The following is an 18,303-nucleotide window of genomic DNA, read 5'->3' as shown; positions in this document are numbered from 1 at the left end:
GTCTTTGCGGTGTCTGGTTCCAGTGCGACACATGGCCAAGACGCAGGAGAACACACCGACGCAACAGCGTGAGCAGAGATAGACTGCGCAAAATATACAGATAGCAGGAGACAGAGGACAGCCATGGTCAGATAGGAAAACATTCAGGATCTGGATCAGTCTTATGCGACAATGGAAACTGAACTAAAGAGAACATTTGAAACTTTAGCAGTCAACTCAAGTTGCTGCCCTTATCTTGTCTCTGTTCAAAGTGAAATTTACACAGAAATAGCCAAATATCATTCTGGGTCTTAACACACCCCATAGTGAAATATATAGCCTAGTGTAAACCTTATACTAATAATAGCAAAATTGTCCATCTACAAAACTTGGATGATATTCAAAGATGACCAACAAAAGTTGTATAAGGCAGTGTGTTTTTCTTTCTGAGTATGTCATGTTAAATATCAAAATTGATCTTTTGGTTGATGAAGTCAGAGATAATTAAATCTGGGCACATATTTTGTGGTTGCTGAATTAGAACACCCAATAAAATGTTTATGTTTAATGAAGACTTTCCTCTTTGTATGTACTGTATATTTTCCTTTGTACAATGTATTGGTATGTACTATACATTTCATGTTTAGTATTTGATGTGTATTGTAATGTTTCAAAAATAATAAATACGTTAATTAATTAATCTTACCACCAGACACAACATGAACAAATGAATGATACACAACAGGACAGTAACTTCAACTTCAGTATTTTAGGTGTACAGAAACCTCTACTCATGTTGTTAAATGATATACAGCAATATTTTCCATAAAACGTAGTTGATTGATTTGAATAATAATTACTACCACTGCACAAACAGTAAAAAATGATATGCCTACAATTTATGAATTTGTCTTCTCTGTGGGTTGTATACTCTTCATTCTTTATGCAAATTAATTATAATTATTATTTTTCAAAGTTCGTTTATGATTCATTCAAAGCATTAAAATAAATGAGAAACAGAGCGTCATATACCTTTAAGAAATGTTTGGGGGGCGGGGACCGGGGTTCATAACCCTTTAGGAAACGCCCCCTATAGGATACGCCCCCTTTAGGATCCGTCTCCTTGCTGCGGTCTGCATCCAGACTCTATTGGAACGAGTTGATAGCCAGCGTTGTAGGACAGTTTAGCGAGAGCGGCTTCGTTTTGGATTAAGTCAACCGGATAACTCAAAACATATCCAGGATAGGTTGAACTAGATTCGTAGTATACCCCCCTGGTTAGCCGTTCAGTATAAGTTACCATGGAGATCTAGCCCGCTAAGAAGTGAACCAGCTTTGTAGGACCGGAAACCCAGAGTTTTCCCTGAAGTTAGCTTGCTAAGCGAAAATCCGGCTTTCGTAGTACAGGCCTCAGGACTCCAGCTGTGACCGGCCAACACAGACTTCTGACTTCATTATAACGTATGAATATTACACAAGATGTGCCGTCTTTAACCAGAGTCTATATTTTATAGCTGATCAGGTTAGAGTCTCATACGTTTTTTTTTGTGATCGAGTCTGTTTCAGCGAGGAACAGCGAACGCTAAAAGAAATAGTTCAATGGTTCAGGAAATGTGCTTAGAAATAGTTTGACATTGTTTGCCAAATGCATATTATTTGCTTTTCTCACAGTGAGTTAAGATCTACACCAATATCTTCATCTCTCAGTAAGAAAGCACATTATTGCATTAGGTAATAAATGTCAAACTATTTTTTAATCTTCCGGGTCACATCCTGTCACAAGCTCTTCACAAAAAGCATTTGGGGAACACATTGCAAAATGTATGAAAAAAAGGACGACGGAAACAAAATGTTTTTGCTTCTATTCTGTACAGTTCTATTGAGTTAGAAGTTCAGTCTGGTGCTTTGTGTTTATACAGTGAATTTAAGAAAATCTATTAATACTAAGGTGACACTTACAATCCAGAATCAGTGTGTTCCGATGCAACTGCATTCTGATTCAGATGTGAACACCTAATGTGGTACATACACAAACAAGTATAGATGACAAAGACAATATGTGCACACATACAGCTTCTCTCCAGTCTGAGGCACTCCCTATAGTTAGGTTAGGTGGTACATTGAAACAAAATCTCAATATTTTCAATCCATGGAACTACCAGAGTCATCATATCTTAAGAATAACCATCCTTTGGAAATTCCTCGGAAGACGTCTTAAAAAGCTGCATGTTTTATATTCAAAAAATACCTTTCACTCTTCTTTAGTGTTTGGTTTGGGAGTCAAGTCTGCATCCGAGACAACCCTCTGTGTCCCTCTGTCCAGAGACAACCCTCTGTGTCCCTCTGTGTCCCCTGTCCAGAGACAATCTTCAGGAGTCTGAGAAAAACAAAAGTCTTCATCCATCTGATCAGCTTCCCCAGTCTTTGTTCCTCTCTTCAACGGATGCTCTTTAACAGAGTCTGTAAAGATAAGTGCATCATGGGACCTTCCCTCCAAAATAAAATAAGTACAGAAAAAATAAAATCTGCCTGTGATGCAGCAAGTCTCCAGAGGGGTCAAAAGTCATATTTTCTCATCGGTCATCTCCAGGAACTGGGCGTACACGTCTCTAGAACACTCCCCTTTCTGGTTGAACAGGAACTTGTAGTAGCTGCCGTCAGCACAAATGGCTGCAGAGTGGAAGAGAGAAGCAAGAGCAGAATACACTCAGTCAGCAAGAGGAGGGTTTATTAGAGTACTACAGGGACACAAAGAGCAGTACAGTACACAGCTTTTTGGACTGTTGGACTCTGGAGGAGACACCTTGAATGAGTCCTGATGCTACTTCACTGCCAGAACAGAAACAACTAAGTTTCCCCTCACCAGAATACACTTCAGTCACATGATATGTATTATTATATAGGGTTGGATTTTATACGTTAATGTAGTGCCCATTGATGGCATTTTCCCACATGGCAAGGCAGGTTCCCGTCCTGATGTGTAAAAAATGTGAGTGATATTGACACAGCTGTACAGAATGCTGTTAGGCTGAACAAAAACAATACATGTGATAATCATGTGACTGGTTCTCTTAGTTTCCCATGTTAATAGTGCTGCAGTGATAATGTATAGTAGGACGACCCGGATGGTAGCATCACAAGGGCTCCCTCGAGTAAAAGCAATGGGATTATTTCATGATTTTGGAATATTGCAGAAAGTAAGATCAGTGGCAAAGACATTTTTATGATACTTACACATTTTGGATAATCTTCACATATTAACAGCCCTTTATGATTTTTAAAGCGTAAATGCAATCACCAGAAGTAAAAAGCTAATGATAGGATACAAGCAAAGTATGTATGTTTTTATGACACATAGAAGCTTCAGACATTCACCAGTGGGTTATTTACTGACTTATTTTACATCTTAGTAGAAAAGGGAAAATCTAGCCAAAAATATGTTCCAAAATCCATTGACTTTGAGACGAGGAAACCAAAGTGCTAAAATGCTGACTCATTCCCTGGTTTTATCTTATTTATTCTCATTCTTACACCACGTGATAACATGGTTTGTTTACAGCCTATGTGATTTTTTTCCTTGACCTGTCTTACTTCTTTTTAGTGATGTTACTTTGATTTGAAAGGACGGCTTAAAATCTCAAAAATAAAACACAATTCATGGTACAGAAATGTGATGTCAGCAGTAGTTCTCCTCATAATGACACCCACAGAGTGTGAGGGAACTTACCCATTACAGCGTTGGGCTCTGTTCCAAAGGCACACACACAGGGGGAGCCTGAGGGCACCTGGAACTTGGAGAAGCTCCACTTGGAGCTGAAGTATTTGGGAAGAAAGCTGGCTGAGGCCAAACTGCAGAGAAAAGGACACACAATTAATCCGGACACAAGTTCGCAGACAAAGTCCTCAAAGTTATTGAAGTGACTGTTATTATGTATATGTAGGATTGTTGTGCTTTTATATATATATATATATATATATATATATATATATATATATATATATATATTAGGGGTGTAACGGTACACGTACTGAAATTATTCGGTACGGGCCCTTCGGTTCGGTACACGTGTGTACCGAAGTGTACCGAACTAATATAACGTTAAACGTAAAAAATTGAGAACGTGAACAACTTTTTGGAAGTAATCTCAGGTGCTGCGTCGCAGCATTCAGAGTAATTTGCTCACATTGGGTTCAACACAAGCAAGTCATTTCATTGGACGAGAGGCATACTATGAGAGCTGGTCACAGGGATGCGTTCAAATTTAGTCAGTAATTTGAGGAATTGTCGAAATGGTGAACGTAGATAAAGTTGATCTCGAAAATCCTCCAGCATCATTGAAGTCTCCGGTTTGGGAACATTTTGGTTTCTCAGCTACGTACAAGGATGACGGACAAAGACAGGTGGACCGAACCAAAGCTGTTTGTCGGCATTGTTCAACTAAAATTGGTTACGCGGCTGGCAATACATCAAACTTGCACACTCTTGAAAAGGCATCACCCGAACGTGAATATCACCGGTACCAAAAGAAAAAAGACTGAAGTGCAAACCCAACTCCCGCTAGCATTTAAGCCTCCACCACTCGCAGAGAGTTCAGACCGAGCCAAAGCTATTACAAACGCCACATATCCTTATGTTGCCATGTTAGCAAAGCGCTACCTGGCTGTATCTGCTACCTCTGTCCCTAGAGAGAGGGTGTTCTCCACAGCAGGAGACATTGTTAGTGCCAGCAGATCTGCCCTTTCGGCAAGCAATGTGGACAAGTTAATTTCTCTTTAAAAAAACATGAAAATATGACAAGCAAGTCATAATGTCAAACTGGCTGCTTAGGTGCTAGTACAGTACAGTTCAAATACAGATTATTTCAGTTCATCGAAATGCTACACCTTAATGTTTATTTTATTTTGTATTTATTTGAGTGAATATTCAGTTTAATAATAATTAAAAACCCAAAACTAATAGTTCATGTTTTGTGAGTACTAGTAGAGTAAAGTTCAAATACAGATTATTTCAGTTAATCGAAATGCTGCACCTTAATGTTTATTTTATTATATTTTGTATTTATTTGAGTGAATACATTATTCACAGTTTAATAATAATTGAAAAATATATATATATATTTTATGTTTTGTGATAATTTTTTCTGCTGTACCGAAAACGTACCGAATCGAACCATGACCTAAAAACCGAGGTACGTACCGAACCGAAATGTTTGTGAACCGTTACACCCCTAATATATATATATATGTATGTATATGTATATACATACCAGGTTTTCCGTTAGCCGGTAATTACCGGTTTATATCTGGTAAAATGTATTCAAAACCGGTAAATTCAAAACCTGCCGGTCAAAATGTCTGGTAATAATTAGGGACGCTCCGATCTATCGGCCGCAGGTCATTATCGGCCGATATTCACTCTTAATTGTTTGATCGGTGCTCTCTATAAAGGCCGATCAGGAGAGCTGGATCTGATCGATATGGACATAAACGCGAGTGAAGTGTAACCGGACCCGAGAGAGAGAGATCAGAGATCAGCTGCTGAGTCTGACTGAGACAGGCAGCTCTGCATGATCACCTGAAGCCCCGCCCACTGTTTAGCGAGCTGCATGAGAAACTGACGTGCTGTCAGGAGAGAGAGGGAGGATCCGTTTCTCCCGTGTTATTATTCAAAGTTGATGTAAACTTTTGAATAATGTACTTCATCTACTACAAGTAGTTTGTTTGAATGTAATAATTATGTTGTTTGTTGTTTGTGGAATCATTTATTGAAAAATGAATCTGAATTTTTCGATCTGTTACGAAACTGAAGCGATATAAAAATGACTCCCATTAACTGAGTTTTAAACTTCAGCATGTCCGGTCAGAGTCCGGTGATTACCTGCTAACGGAAACTCTGCTACACAACTCTTATTATTATTATTGAAACATGACCGGTAAGTTTCAAATTTGTCCGGTAAAATAAATTCTGTCCGGACATATGACCGGCGAGAAAAAATCCTAGCGGAAACCCTGATACATAGGTATGTATGAAAATTACTTTTGCGACACATTCATCGCAAGAAGTGTAGCAAAAATCAAAGCCGCAGATTCGTCGATTTATACTGCCACAGAGCAGATTTGTGACGTTGTAATGACTGATTTGAGAGGTTGTAATAACCAAAATATATGGAAAATATATTTTAAAAATATATTTTTTTTGCAAGTGAACATTTCATCACTAAGTTCATTTTCTTTCTACAAGCTACAAAACTTTTTTTTTTCTTACTGTGACTTCAAATTTGGTTCACAGATACATAGTGTACATGTATGCACACAAGCTCAGATTTTGTTCCTGCAAGTGCTCACATCAGGTTTTACACGCTCTCGTATTTTGCACCATATCTACCTTCATAAAAACTGTATATATTTTTATATATCTATGTTATTGTATTCGGGATTGTGGAAAACAGTATTTCGATCTCTCCGTCTGTACACACCAGAGATGTTCACAAGTCTTTTTTTGCAAGTCCAAGTCAAGTCTCAAGTCTTTGGTCACGAGTCCAAGTCAAGTCTCAAGTCTCTAAAAAATAAAAGTCTCATGTCTCTTCTGGTTGTAACAAGCCTTCTATTGTCTGCTGCTATCCAGTCTGTTAAGAATACTGCACAGCTATATCTAAGACATTCAAAGCATTTACTGTATTATTATCACTCCTATATCTATTAGCATACAGTATCAGTACTGATTAGTTGTTTGTTATATGATCACTTTAAACAGGCTATTGCAATGCAATATGAGGAAAAACATCACACTTTAGCTAAATGCAAACAACTTATAAGCAAAACACTTCAGAATCAGAAATCAGTATCACAAATACTTTATTAATCCCCCGCAGGCAAACTGTGTTAAAAGTACGTAAAAGTAAACATTTGTTCTGTGCCATTTGTAACTAAAAAACTATTGCTGCAATATTATCTGAAATATACTGAACTGGTGATATTAAAACATGACCTGTTCCAAAAGAGATATCTACCATTAACACCATTTACCAGCCAAATGCTGGTAAATCATGCAAGTGGCTGGTACTGTATGTTGCACGCACCAGCCACAAATAACAATGGCAATGTATTGAGTGGCTGGTAACATTTCAACATTCACTAGGCTAGCCATTTGGCCAGTGGACAAAAATGTTAAAATTTGACCTCTGCAACCGTATTGTTTAATTACACTGGGTCTCTAATGACATCTTTTAAGTCTACTATAAATAAACATATTCCTCTATCCTCTCACTCAAACCCAGTGTAATGGTAACCTGATAAACCTGTAACATTAACGTTACGTGGTCAACAATAAACCTGTAACCTGCCTATAAACCGACAGATGTATTTATGTATGTAACTATGTATTTTTCTACGTTTAACGTTAGCCAGTAGATGGTGGCAGCGGAATGTAATGATGAACGTTCCCGACCTTTTTTATGTCATGTCAAGAGTTGGATGTCAACGCCACTCAACGCAAACAAGTGTGACAAGCAAACATTCACTCATCTTTTCAAATATTCAGTTACAAAGCTAGTAGCAAGCTAAGTTAACATTACATAGCTGATGCTGAGCTAAACATGTTTGCTAACCGTCCATATGCGTTAATGTGACTGACCTCTCCGGGTGAGTTTTCAAGTGCCTGATGAAATTTGACGTTGTTGCACCAGCATCCTTGATTTTAATATTGCAGACTTTGCAGTGTGCGCTCATTTTGTTGGTGCCGCCGGCGTTTTGTTCGAAGTTTTTATAGTTGAACCTAATTACAAGCGGTACAGCTGCAGGTGTGCCGCCGGTCGCCATGGTGTTACCATGATGTTAATGTTAAAGTTAAAGGTGGGGTAGGTAAGTTTGAGAAACCGGCTCGAGATACACTTTTTGTTATATTCCATGGAATGCTCTTAACATCCCGATAGCCGGCCCGGCTAAAGTAACTGGATGGCCTACCTGCCTGTCAGCCTCCATCGGGGCACAAACTTATCTCGTGCCCTCATTGGTCATGTGCGCGTTCGTGTGTGTGTTGGAGGAGGGGCTCTGTAAGGAAGTGGCAGATTTTCTCCGGTTGTGTATTTTCAAATTCTAGCGATCTCGAGCCGGTTTCTCAAACTTACCTACCCCACCTTTAATACGCCAAAAATAGAAAACACAATGATTGTTCACGAGTCCCAAAACACGAGTCCAAGTCGAGTCCGAAGTCTTTTGAGCAGGAGTCCAAGTCAAGTCTGAAGTCTCTGTGTGTGCGACTTAAGTGCGACTCGAGTCCGAGTCACAGACTCGAGTCCCCATCTCTGGTCAAACTGAAAGATTGACAATAAAGTTGACTTTGATTACTTTTTTGATAACAACCTTTGTATTATTCGTAACCCATCTGAAGTGATGGATTCATTATGACACTGTAGGCGGTTCACTCAGAAAACATTTCAAAGCCTTCAGCAAAGACTCACCTGGACTGTTTGTTCCTTTTGGGGTCCTCTGCAGCAAAGATGTGCACGGTGCCGTGGTCACTGGACACACAGATCAGAGACGCATCCTGGTTGAAATTAATGCTAAAAATGACAGAGCAGAAGGAAATAATGAGATTATGAACCTGATTATCAACACATGAGAAAACATGAAGGTGACACCGCTCACCTGTTATAAAAGCCTGACCTACAGAATTACTATAGGGGAAGTCTGGTATTATCATCAACGTCCATTCTGAGTGAGTCAACATGGTTTAAAACTTAGTAACTTCCTGTTGAGGGCAGCTGGCTAGGTCATGTGACCCCCGCCCTGCTGACTGCAGCACTCTGCAGTACGGCCAATCACACATGCATTCAACTGTTTACTAACACAGAGGTGGACCAAGTCATTGATTTGCAAGTCCGAGTCAAGTCTCAAGTCTTTGCGCTCAAGTCCGAGTCAAGTCTCAAGTCTTTGCGCTCAAGTCTGAGTCAAGTCTCAAGTCTTTGCGCTCAAGTTCAAGTCGAGTCTCAAGTCAGGATGGGCAAGTTAAAGTCAAGTCCAAGTCCTAAACTTTGACAAAACGAGTCATAAACAAGTCATTATGTGTTTTTCACCAAATGTAATGACATCGATCAACAGAATAATACTTAATTATCAAACTGCTCTTTATTAGTCACATTAATAATTTAATAATCCATTTTCTCTCTGCTGGTAAAGTAACGTGTGTTTTTCTATTTTAAGAGGGAACAGTAAGGTAAGGCTACCGTGACGGTTTGATTCAGAAGGAGTTTAATGTATAAGATCCCTGATGTTGAGGTGACCAGAATGTTTATTTCCACTGTGTACAACATGTTATAGGGACCCACAATCTATCTCTATGCAAGGGATAATGTGCAGCGAGGCGGTCTCTATGGGGAAGAGAACACCTGCATCTAGATCCCTCTGCAGGTGGTACTTTAACTATATTTTGATGCTAATACTTTTGTACTTTTACTTGTAACATTTTGAATGCAGGACTTTTTATTGTAACCGAGTATTCCTACACTCTGGTACTTTTGTACTCAAGTACAAGATCTGAACTTCTCCCACCTCTGACAGTAAATCCTGAGTGGTTGCCAAAATAAAGGTAACCAAAAAAGGTTATTTTCATTTTACAAATCCTGCACTCAGCTTTGCTTTCTCCAATATCATTGAAAAGCAGCCAGATGCTGCTTCTTTTTTCGGTTTTCGCTCATTTCTTGACTTTTTCCGACGCGCTTGCATTTAAATCCGGCTCCCCGTCTCCCCGTCGCTCTGTGCAGCTGGCCTGTACCACTACACATGCTGTGCCCCCCACCCTTCATTCACATAATGGTATGATCCTAGTGTGTCCTCGCATATGATTGGCCGCATGGTGGCCCAGCTAAATAAAGACCCGCCCCTGCCTGCAAGGATTCTCAGCAAGAGTAGGAGCGGCTGAAGATTCTGCTCTCCCCGACGGGAGTCTGCTCTTCTAGCGGCAGCTCGCGATCGGCGTGTTGGAGACCTCTGAATTAAAGTAGCAAGTCACCTCAAGTCAGAAGGCTCAAGTCCAAGTCAAGTCCCGAGTCATTGGTGTTCAAGTCCAAGTCGAGTCGCAAATGTTTTGTGATTTTGTCAAGTCGAGTCTCAAGTCATCAAATTGGTGACTCGAGTCTGACTCGAGTCACCAATTTGACACCTCTGCTAACTACTACATTGAAAACAAAACATATGGAAATAACTTCCTGACAAAACTCCACAAACAAAAATGTTTTACAAACCGACAGACAAAGTGTGGTTTGCAAATACAAAACACCATCTACAAACTAATGCATTTTGTTTTGCAAATGAAAAACATATCTATCAAACAAACACATTACACAAATAGAGTAATGGGTAAAAACAGGAGAGAGAGAGGCTACAGTGAATGCTTTGAGGGGAAGATGTGAACAGTATTATTGGTCAATGCTCACCAGTAGATGTTAGCTGCCTGAGAGCCACGCCTCAGCTCCTGTATGAGCTGTCCTGCAGATGTGTCAAAGATCCTGATCAGAGTCCCCTGTGGACACAACACGGATCTGTCACAAAGCAGCAACAACACTAAAAACACAAACACTGAACATTTAAATTCCCTTATTGCTAGCTTGGCTTACTTTTTCTGATGCAGTAGCTATCCTTGTGCCCTGCAGATTTAGAGCAATGCAGCACAGCGCCCCCTCGTGGGCAGGGATGTCCACCGGGGGCTTCTCTGTGTTGGCCAGGTCCACTATCTGCACGTGGCCTGAGTGAGTGCCAGGGAAGGCCAGCAGGGAGTTGTTGCTGTTGGGACACAGCACACACAGACCTGGGGGGGAACAGGTTGGTTATAGTACGCGCCACATTTATACACACTCTTTAAATGGAAAGCCGGATGGCTAGCGTCTTAAATCAGTGGGCTCACCTTTGGGATTATAGCAGGTCTCGAACACATGCAGCTGATGGGGGTTGTGGGTAAAAGTGAAGACTTTGATCATTGAGTCCAGGACCACCACGATCCTGAGAGCCGAGGAGAACCAACACACAAGCTGCCAGTTTAACTCATGTGAAGACTTCACTCAAACAGCATAACAAGTGTAATACTAATGCTGCCATGGTGTTGCTGAAATAAATGTCCCCAAAGCAATGACAGAAGACTTTCAGTGGACAGGTCCAGCAGCTTTACCTGTCACGCCGAAGCTTCACTGCTTTCACTTCTGTTGAGAACTCAATCTCAATTACTGTCTTCTTCTTCAGGTCATCCCAGATCATCACTAGAGTACCAAAGAAAATCCCATGAATAAAGTGTATGCTAGTTGGTCAATTGAATATATTATCACACTGGCCAAAGTATGATAATGATATCAAACCAGTAAGGATGACATTACCTAGCAGGATGTGTCATTAGATCACATGTCTTAGTACTTACTGGCTGTATAATTACTAATCATATTATTAATTCAATTAACAATTAATTTAAATTAAACCTGGATAATCAGCAGAGCATCGATTTGTTGGATTACCTAATTAACAAATTATAAATGAACTTAAAAGGGAACCTGTGAAAAAAAAACTCAACAAGCCATGCAGGCTGTTAGAATATATGAGATCAACACCAATGGCTGAAGAGCTACATTCACAAGTTTTCTCCTAATGCATTTACAGCAGACAGAGGGGGAATAAAGGTATATTCAGAAAGACAGCATGAGAAAAATATTTCATTATTCAAATTAATAAGTTCAATGTAGGTTTTAGTCAGAGGAGCAAGCAAGAGAAAATGTCTCTGACTTTGAAAAAGTAAAGTAGGAATTAACTTTACCTGCAAATGAAACTACATTCCATTATTTGTCAGAACCAACACCGGCATAAAGTCCAGTATAAAAAGATCACAAGACAAAACCTACCTTTGTTGGTTGGGTACTTTGGCTTCTTCCCTCCTCCCACTAGTGCTAAATAGTTACACCTGAACAGCATCTCCACATGGCCGACCCCCCCCTCCAGGAACTCTGAAAGTCAATGTAATTGGGAGAGCACATCAGTTAAAAATATCTCCCCCCTATGTGCAGCACACGTCGAGCGAACTGCTTCAACAGGCTGTAAAGACTCTGCTCAAAGAACTGGATCAAGTCAGTGAAAAAATGATTTAATAAACAGATTTGGTCCATCGAGTATTTGCCGCTTTAGGAAAAACTGGAGAATGCCATGTGCTAAATCACATTTGAGTCCTGTTGGGGAGAATCTTCCTCTTTTATCACTCCGTGTTTCAACATTGTTCAACAAGCTGAGTTGGTTGGTTTGAAGAATATTCCTGCAGTCATCAGCCAGTCTACGGCACATTATTCCTTCATGACAGTTACATTCAGTGGCGACTCGTCATTAGGGGCAGGCACAGCCCCACCTACGGTCAGCAGAAAATAATAAAAATAATAATTCCAAAAATATGTATAAAAAATATGTTAAGATCCTGTTTAGTTGTCTGATTTGTCTGTACATTGCTGTTTTAGTCTGCGTTCTTCTAATTAGTGTCTACAGTGTGCCTATTGAGCCGTGTTGAGCGATGTGGGGCAAGCTCCGATCTGCCCCTCTCTCTGCTGTCAAACTGAACGTGTACTGTGAAAACTAGTATTTTTGTATTCAGTGTGTGCGGCAAAATAATTATCACCAGTGGGGCAAAGTACTTGCAACCCCACCAAAACGTCATCTCATAATTCAGAGCTGATTGGCTGTAAGTATGTGTGCCGCGGAAAGTGTAGTTGTGAAGAGGAGAGAGAGCAGCATATAGCTCACATCACCAGTGATTACAATCAGTCTGAACTATAGAAAAGCCTTAATTAGCAATGTGCTGTAACTACACAAACTGCTCAATGAACAGTTAGGGGTGCACACCCAAACAAAACACGTGACCAATTTGAAATACGTTCGAAAGACACAAACGTTTGAGTCTGCAGAGCTGGTACCTTGTTTCTCCTTCTCTTTAAGAGGATCTGTGTTGTACACACGGAACCCGTTCTCCATCCCGCAGGCAAAGCATCCTGCAAACACACAAAGAGATGAGACATCTACACTGAGGATAACATTATTCAAATATATTTGAACCTTAACAGTAATGACAACACACAGAATGAGGACAGCATTACAGTGGTAAAAGAGCTGACGGAGCAATGATTAACAAATCATTAACTTTGGTGCAGTTCATGGCACACCGTTATTGGACATATGATGACAGTGATGTAAAATGTTGGAGAGATGACTTGGGTCTTTGGTCACTTTGCCTTGATAACATCACACTAACGTAACTGGAGAGTCTAGTTGGCAACAGTCAATTACTAAAATGATGTTAATGTTACATGTATATAAACGAATACGTTTACTTTACGGCCTGTCAAAATGTGTAGTGATGGTGGGAGATATACATGTAAACAGTTATGAGTTTAACTACGGACGGGGTTGACATAACATTTACTTCTGAAACTATCCTTCTTTTAAAAGACTTGGCAGAAGCAAACACAAAATGAGCCCAGTCACACGGTAATAACTGTGAAGCTAACCGCACATCCTGTTAGCTAGCTAACCAGCGCTAGGTGTGGTAACCAGGGCTCTGCTTGTATTGTGATATTTAACAGGCGCTTTAGCTTTTAAGTTAAAATTAGCTACATTGACAATTTTAACTTTCAACATACTGTTCTTATTGAGGGAGCACGTGTTAATGTCTGAATTAGGGTTAGCTGATTAATTTGGCTGAAAACCAAAAAGCTAGCTAAGTTAGCTGGCTAACTGACGTAATTGGCCAGCAAAACTAACACTAAGGTAACGTTTGGTACATTCAAGTTACCGTTTCTGGAGATACAATGTAACCACTACATAGCAGCGTTAACGGTAACCTCACGAGCATTTCAAATGTGTCGTTAGATCATGCTAAGCTTAATTTAGCAACTTTAGCTTAGCATCTACGACACTTCCAATTTCCAGTTGAAATAAAATAAGTGACAGCCCCGCTTCTTACCATGATCCTGGTTAAATCCAGCATAGAGGAGCCCATTCCCGTGAGGATTAGATGGCAGTAAATTCATTATCTAACAGGAAAACAGAAATGTAAGGAACGTTAACAAGTAAATTAATCCTACAGCTGATGCCCGAAGAGCTAACCTGCTATCGCTACCATTCCTACGGTGGAAAAACAACTGAGGCTTGTTCCTGCTTGGAGAGAGCTGTCAGCAGTCATCATGAAAGGGAGTTTCAGTAAACTTCGTTAACATATTAGAAAAAACATTTGACCCTAAAATGGTTCATTGACTTCAATAATGGTTTTATCTAAATGTAAACATATTTGATTGCTTTTGAGGCAATCACTGATCAAAGAAGGTCTTTATATATAAACCGCCGTTATCAATGATTTAAACAAGATGATCTGTTAAGTGTCGATTACTAAGGGGATTGCCAGTTTTTTTGATATGTGAGTGAAAATAACTTGCGATATCAGGTAAATATGACAAAATTATCCTTTTTTGGATTAATCCAAGATAGATAACATCGGAGTAAATTAAAGTGTACAAAACCCTTCCGCAAGCAGCCCCAGTGGCCTAATGGATAAGGCACTGGCCTCCTAAGCCAGGGATTGTGGGTTCGAGTCCCATCTGGGGTGATTGAATTTTTTTTTCTTCATGTTAGCAGTTATGAACAAGTCAATTAAAAACCTATTATGACAGTCATTATACCGCAGTGAATTGTGATAGTATTATTAATATGATTAACGTTTGTAGGGGAAAAACCTAAACTAAAAAATAAATAAAGGTATTCTTTAAAATTCTTGATTGAATAATTTGGAATGAAATCACACATCAAATGTTACATTAGATACATAATTGTTAAATTAGTGTAATCGGTCTGACGTCACTGGTCGTATCACAAGCATTACAAATAGACCCTGCTAGATTCAATAGTTTACAAAGGGCTGTGACCAGGAGCGGACACAATAAAACTGTGATAATATAGTGCCTGTATACCTGCTGTACTCATGGGGCATTTCTCAATCTGAAATGTTCATAATAATGTTCTAGTCTGGAGTGAGTCATTCAGTGTTAATCATTTGATTGATAATATTTTGTCCATTTTCAGTAATAAACGTATAATTTCTAAGTAATAATAGATTTGTTGCTATAATTTACCTGATATAGGTCACGCCACTTCCGTTGCCTTTGATCTGGTTTATTTCCTCCTGGAGGCCAAACCCCAGAACTGGCAAAGGCCTTCAGCCGGGCCATCCATTCTGCATCTCCCACTGCTTTATTGCTTTTAGGGTTAGCGCTAAAGTAAAATATCAAGTTTGAGCAAATTATACTGCAAAGTGAATAACACTGTGAGTTATTTATACATGTTAATCTACACATACTATAAAAATATAATGTTCATATTTACACTGTAAAGTAAATTATATTCTTATATACAGAAGATACTTTATAACATATCATATTTTATATTTCAACCCAGTATCACGGCATTTCGTGTTATAGTCACGAAATGTAATCTATTGATTCGTGTTCACCAACACGATTTTCCCATTTTTTTTCGTGTCACACAGAACGATTTTAAAAGCAATGTAAATAATAACAAATTAGAAGGTAAAAAACATTTTTAGAAATACAGATTTCAGTATTCTGACACAGAACGATTGTAAAAGCAATGCATTTGTATTGGTAGTATGTTTCATGCCTGCACCAAATAAAAACAAATTAGAAGGAAAAAAAGATTTTAAAAATACAGATTTCAGTATTCTGAGGCTGTGAGCCCCATTTATTTTCCTCACGGACGGCAAAAAAAGTCTGACATTATACAATTTAACATAAAAACAATAATCGTGGCTTGATATTGAGTAAGAAAATGTTTTTATGAACCACACAGCTTCCGGTATTCCAAGACCCGAACGGACAAAAAGACGTGCTGCAGGCACGAAACACTACCAATACAAATACCTTGCTTTAAATCGTTCTGTGTGACGTGAAAAAAATGGGAAAATCGTGTTGGTGAACACGGATCAATACATTACATTTATTTCGTGACTATAACACGTAATGCCGTGAGACTGGGTTGATTATTTAGGTGTCTATATTAAACAATACAAACTCTCAAGGACAAATTACAGTTGGACATAATAATCTTGGTTATTGTAAAACCTTAATCTAAAAGTTGACGCCAAAACGACGGTTGTAAAAATAGGTTCTATGGCTGTCAAACAGGAAAATAAAGCCAGCCCACATTTCCGATATTACGTCATATCAGCAGCAAATCTGGATCAGCTCCGTTGTACCCCCGTTTTTAGAGATTTGGGTACAGAGGAAAAGAGAGAGGTTTTTACAGACCGGGGACACATATGTATGTATAAAATACATCAAAAGGTGCATTTAGCATGATAGGAGACCTTTAATACACCAATGCTCGTGACAGGTCCACTGTCAGTCAACATGGTGAGGGGAGCGGGTTTGGAGAGAAGCCGTGACGGGATTGGCTCTGTCCATTGTGAATCACAATAGAGTGGTGCAGTGACGAGTCCTAAAACCCGGAAGTGAGTTAGCATTTTACCACTACGGGGGTGTTCCTCAATGTTGAGGAGGCTTGCTTGGTAGCACATGTACCTCCGAGTGAGTTCATTAAGAAGCGAGGCAAGAATACCTCCTAGCCTGGGAAAACGAAGTATGGAACAGGCTGTGCAGGTGTGCGTCATATGAGAGGCCCCGTCTTACATTTTCCGCCAAAGATTTCGGAAATTGGTCAACGCAAAGCATTGTGGGGATTTTAAGACACATGTGCAGCCTCGAAATGTCTTGCTACGAAGTACGCCGGGCTCGGTAGAATTCCAAGTATGCTGGACATTGGAACAGTCCTTCAGCGGCACTCGATGACGTAGTATGCTTGAAATAGTGGCTCTGGAGCAGCTTTACGTAGCATTGTGGGGGATTTTAAGACACATGTGCAGCCTCGAAATGTCTCGCTACGAAGTACGCCGGGCTCGGTAGAATTCCAAGTATGCTGGACATTGGAACAGTCCTTCGGCGGCACTCGATGACGTAGTATGCTTGAAATAGTGGCTCTGGAGCAGCTTTACGTAGCATTGTGGGGGATTTTAAGACACATGTGCAGCCTCGAAATGTCTCGCTACGAAGTACGCCGGGCTCGGTAGAATTCCAAGTATGCTGGACATTGGAACAGTCCTTCGGCGGCACTCGATGACGTAGTATGCTTGAAACAGTGGCTCTGGAGCAGCTTTACTCGACATTGAGAAACACCCAGTATACGCTGTGAAGTTGTTTGCGGCCTGCCAGTAAACCAAAGCAGAAGAAGAAGAAGAAGAAGTGACGTCAGCGGCTTCATTTGCGTAATCTTCCCTCAGGGACTTATTCCGGTGTGAACGCGATCTGCTCTTTAGTTCCATGGGGGAACTAAGTGCTGGGCAGTGGCGGCCGGCCCATAGGGGCGCCGCCCCCCCTCTTCCCACATGTTTGATTGTCATTAAAAAATGACAATCTTTTTTTTTTTTTTTTATGAACAAGGTACATATTATATAGTTGGTATCAGTAAAATGTATAATCTACAATAAAATCTCGTTTAAAATTGTTATACGATGTCTAAAGTTACTGATAAGTCACATGTTTCCTGCCTGGCCGCAGCGTGTATCATTACCCTCTCTCGTCCGGGCGGTAGAAAGGAGCCCTCAGCCAGAGCAGCAGCAGCCAACAAGCTGACTGTTGCTATATGTATACTATGCCGCCGAAACATAATTTCAGCCAATCAGCGTTGTCAGATCTGATGCTCAAAGGGCGCCCTGTCAGCACCTTGGCCTGTGTGTCTGTGAGTTGTTTGGACTCGTATCCAAGGATGGCTGCGTCTGCAGGTGGAGACTCCGGTGCTAGTGGATCGCCGGAGCTGTAGATTAACATTTACATGCTTATTGTAGTTGTAAGGGCAATGCCTGTAGCACCATGGAGCATACTGTATTTGTGGGCTGGAGCTGTATTTTACAGGAAAGGAGTGAGCAGAGGGTCGAGTTGTCGATTCTTGTTCAGTTTTCATCTTCATCACCCTCTCAAACTTGCGCTCGCTGCTAAAGAGACACGCTACCATGGAAACCAAACAATGGTGTAGCTGTATTAAAGTCCAAGTGGAAACAGTCTTGAGTAAATCTGATTTTGTCAGAAATCGGGAGAAATGCAGGAGAAATATGACCCCGGGAGGAAACCGGGAGAGGGCAATGAAATCGGGAGTCTCCCGAATAATGTTCGTATTTAGTCTCCTGATTTTAAATGGGAATTAAATCATTTGAGTGTTCCCAAAGCACCAGTGTTCTGCAGTTTGTGT

The 18,303-nt window shown here is 40.1% G+C and overlaps 1 protein-coding gene and 1 non-coding gene across 2 annotated transcripts; one reads left to right on the top strand and one right to left on the bottom strand.

Moving 5' to 3' along the window:
• Window positions 1-671: 671 nt before the first annotated feature.
• wdr45b (WD repeat domain 45B) lies at window positions 672-14,193 on the bottom strand. The gene is made up of 10 exons (XM_034207954.1): window positions 13,958-14,193; window positions 12,912-12,986; window positions 11,859-11,960; window positions 11,141-11,228; window positions 10,880-10,974; window positions 10,593-10,783; window positions 10,413-10,498; window positions 8,439-8,540; window positions 3,707-3,828; window positions 672-2,649 (listed from the first exon to the last, which is right to left on the bottom strand). Exons 1-10 carry the CDS (start codon window positions 14,022-14,024, stop codon window positions 2,543-2,545), a joined length of 1,035 nt encoding a protein of 344 aa, XP_034063845.1. The 5' UTR covers window positions 14,025-14,193; the 3' UTR covers window positions 672-2,542.
• Window positions 14,194-14,523: 330 nt separating this feature from the next.
• Window positions 14,524-14,596, top strand: trnar-ccu. Its single transcript has one exon. It is a non-coding gene; the product is annotated as a tRNA-Arg (tRNA).
• The last annotated feature ends 3,707 nt before the right edge of the window (window positions 14,597-18,303 follow it).

The sequence above is a fragment of the Gymnodraco acuticeps genome, unplaced genomic scaffold (assembly GCF_902827175.1).
Source record: "Gymnodraco acuticeps unplaced genomic scaffold, fGymAcu1.1, whole genome shotgun sequence".
Lineage (NCBI taxonomy): Eukaryota > Metazoa > Chordata > Actinopteri > Perciformes > Bathydraconidae > Gymnodraco > Gymnodraco acuticeps.
Note: the sequence above shows the minus strand (reverse complement) of the source record. Positions and strands in the feature narration are given on the sequence as shown.